General features: G+C 40.5%; 1 protein-coding gene across 1 annotated transcript in view; it reads left to right on the top strand.

The window, feature by feature from the left end:
- The window catches only part of LOC102475860 (cancer/testis antigen 55), a 7,514-nt gene extending 4,780 nt beyond the window's left edge, over positions 1–2,734 (top strand). The window contains exons 5-7 of the mRNA XM_006160731.1: positions 961–1,105; positions 1,215–1,327; positions 1,971–2,734. Of these exons, the coding sequence (XP_006160793.1) occupies positions 961–1,105; positions 1,215–1,327; positions 1,971–2,153 (441 nt within the window). The 3' untranslated portion in view covers positions 2,154–2,734. The remainder of the gene's footprint in view (positions 1–960; positions 1,106–1,214; positions 1,328–1,970) is intronic.
- The last annotated feature ends 1,080 nt before the right edge of the window (positions 2,735–3,814 follow it).

Raw genomic sequence — 3,814 nt, 5'->3', positions numbered from 1 at the left:
AGAGAGAGAGAGAGAGAGAGAAAGAAATTGGGCTCAGCAGGTGACATGGTGGTTAAGGCACTAGATTACCACATGGTCAACCACAGTTCAAGTCCCAAACCTGGCAGCTTGAAGATAATGCAAGGGCCCCAAATCCCAAGAGAAGAATGGAGAAGGGATTGTGATGTGGGCATCCCCTGAGGGGGTGATTTCTCACTTTCCTTCTCTTTGTGATGGGTTTTCCTCTCTGTCCCCCTCTTCCTGTCCCTACCCTACCCATTTGCCAGGGAAAATCTTCTTTCACAAACCAGCTCAAATCTTCCTTCTTCCAAGTCTTCCTTCTCTTATTTTCTCACAGTCTGAAATTTCCTCATTCCTGTAAGTTAGGAGAAATCATGTTTAAACTTTTTTTTAATATCTTCCATCAGAAGTGGCTTAGAATTAGATATTTTTCCAGTTTATTTGCATAATTTTGTGAATTCCTAGGGTAGAAGCACAACAAACTTCTTTTTTTGAGAGATTTTTGCTACAGGGTGCATGCGCTCTCCAGAATGACAGAGAGAGACAGAGAGACAGAAAGTGAGAAATCACCCCCCAGGGGGGATAGTCATGCCACAATCCCTTCTCCTCCATTCTTCTCTTGGGATCCTGGGCGCACACACAGACACATCCAGCATGAGTTTAAGCCACCAGGTCTGGGACTCAAACCACAGTTGACTACATGGGAGTCCAGTGACATAGCCATTATGCCAACTGTTGGTCCCGAGAAATTCAGGTTTTCTAATTCACTCTAACAGTACACAAAGTACTGGCATTATTTTTACCATCATCTCATATCTCTGATGTACTTCTCAAGTGAAATATATTCACCTAAGTTCAGAATAGTGATTTAAAACAGTTTTCAAACATCAATGGATTAAGCATGAAAGTATCATTTTTAATGTTAATCCTTTTGGAAGTAACTCTTTCCTTATCTTGCAGGTGAATAGACTCTATGATACTGTCGATGACTCTGGACCACTGGAACTTGAAACCAGAGTTTTGACTGCTTGTGTAATGTCTGTAAGCACAGATGCTGTCTACATTAGTAAGAAAACTTACTTCTCCCTAGACATTGTTTCTGAAGGTATGATTTGCATTTTTCAGAAAAACATGTTTTTTTTTTTTTTTTTAGAAAAATGGAAAACTAAAGCTTTTCACATAATTACACTATGACTTCTCCATGGCTGCTGAAGGTTTTATGCCTTATAAGGGCGACTGGCTGGCAGTAGAGTATTCCCTACTGCCAGGCACATCTGATGTCATGGCACAATCAGTGAAACCCATGGATTGTAGACGTGTGGAGGAGGTAATTATTTTAAATGTTGCACTTATCATTAGTTGTTTCCAATGCTTCCTTTAGTGATAACTTTCCCAATTAGGATCTTATTCAGTATCCTGAGAAATGTAGAAAATATTTGTTTACCCAATAGGATTATCTATTGTCATGGAAAAGGCATCCACTCCAAGGTGCTATAGCTGGAAAAGAATGGAGGCTAAACATATCAATAAGTTCTACATTATGCAGTTGATTTGTTAGTAGAATGTTATTAGCATGTTGTGAGGCCACTGGAAGATAGTGTACAAGAAAGTTGTTGGGAAAAATACAAATAGAGTAAGGTGATGAATGTAGGCTTACTGGTAAATGTGGGGGATCATTTGAGTAGTGCAACTTGAAAATAAGAAGGAAATTAGATGAGATATTATTCAGATCATACTTTCTCAATGGGCAACGGCATACTAACCCCAGAGATTCTGATACGATTGGTCTGAAGCAGATCTGGGCAGAGGTATTTTTACAAACCACCCCTGGTTTGGGCAGTGTGCCAGTTGGGCTGAGGATCAGTGATGGTGATAGAGTGACCTGCAGGTCAGAGCCTGAATGAGGTGATGCAGCGCCTTTCAAAGGGCAGTGCCCATGTAATAAACATGTCCATCATTCTTCTTTATAGGTCTGCGTCACTAGCCTGCATGGAAGAAGTGGAGTGGTAGACAATAATATCTTCTTCACCTTGGATTCACTGAATCTTCCTGATGGATACAGTCCCCAGATAGATGACCTTGTCAATGTGGTCATGGTGGAAAGTATTCAGTTTTGCTATGTTTGGAGAGCAATTTCTATGAGCCCTGTGTAATTATTGTAATAAGTAATGTTTTCCAGTCCCTGTTTGTGTTTTCATTTATGGGCAGTAGAGACTGGTTGAATTAGAAAACTTTGCTCAGTAAGCCAACACAATATTTTAGATAGAAAAATTATATCAGTACAGTTAAGATACTGAATAGTTCATCTGGGACCATGAACCCACTGTAGAGAAGTGCCTTATCAATGAAAAGCATGCTAAAGCTGGCTAGTTACTATAGAAATAGTTTCCTAAAAACAACACTGAAATTAAATTTAAATGCCTCGTTTTCCATGGCTAGGAGTGGTGGCAGAGGCCTGTAATGGCCATGAAGTGACCATCAAAGACAAAGCATTTTAATCAAGAGGCAGTAAGGCCAGCTTGTCAATGGGCATGAGTAAAAGTAGGATTTGCCGTCCACTTTGAGTTCCCATTTTGTTGCCTATTCTAGTTTGATTTTTTCTATGACAGTTTTCATCCTCACCTATACAGTTGGTTATGTTAATTATCTTGGCCTTTCTATTCTCACCCACAACAAGGTGCACACTCCACCAAAGAAGGGTATTTTTCATTTGTTTTTCTTTTTCTAAGACATCTTCAAGCAATTAAAATAGTACCTGGCACAACTATACTGTAGGTAAATGTCATTAAATTCAATAAATGAATAGTTTGACCAAGAATATTGCTTAGCTGTGATTAATTTATCACTTGTTTCCTGGGGGAAGCATTGTTGGACAACCCACTGAGACCTGAGTTAATTTTCTAAACAGGAATGTCTCCAGCTCTGGTACACTTGACCCTCCTCTAGCTTCTTTGGTGGAAAGGTGTACCCCATGTGTAGACATGAATCAGGGGATAAACTGGGACCCTTTGAAGGAAGGGGAAGCTGTTTGCGCACAGAGAAAGATGGGACCACAATCCCACAAGTGCACTCTATGAAATTCCTTGTTTTCCCCTAACAGAGCATAGAACCAGGTACCTGTCAGCTAGTAGAAGGACTATACTCACTGGCATGTGGCTATGGACTCACCCCCAGTCCCATGATTCATAACCCCTCCATGATCTTCTGGTCTCAGAATAATCAGATCCAAACTTGCTTTATGGCTCTAGGGTTTCTCACTTTGGAGGAAGGTAGAAGGAGTGACTGTCCTTATGGAGTTGATGTAGTCACTCCTTGGTTCATTCCACACATTCTTACTCATTTTATGTGTCAGACACTGTTCTAGGCACAAGAGCTGGAACATGGAACCTGAAGGACAAATTAAAAGTGCTAATAGAAATCATATTCTATTAACATCTCCTGGGCTTCCTGACCATGGCAAAGTAGATCCTAGGACAGAAAGGGGCAAGTGACAGGTCTAGGCTCCTGTGCAATCTTTGTGGGGTTTTTTTTTTTGAAGAGTTATTTTAATTAATTAATTAATTAATTATTTTTCTGATTTGACCTGAGGAGAGAAAAATGGAAAGCAAGAAAACAAGCTATCAGGTCCTGGACTTGAACCATGGTTGGCCACATGGGAGTCCAGTGCCCCAACCACCACACCATTTGCTAGCCTGCAATCTTTGTTCTAAAGAAGCCCCATCCACACACTATAAGACACTGGAGGCAGGAGTTAGTGTGCCTTGGTAAAAACCTCTTGTCTTCCGTTGGAAAAGAAGTGGCCAAAAATATGGGT

Source organism: Tupaia chinensis, unplaced genomic scaffold, assembly GCF_000334495.1.
Source record: "Tupaia chinensis unplaced genomic scaffold, TupChi_1.0 Scaffold000706_1, whole genome shotgun sequence".
Classification (NCBI taxonomy): domain Eukaryota; kingdom Metazoa; phylum Chordata; class Mammalia; order Scandentia; family Tupaiidae; genus Tupaia; species Tupaia belangeri.
The sequence above is the reverse complement of the archived record's forward strand: the minus strand, read 5'-3'. Positions and strand labels throughout refer to the sequence as shown.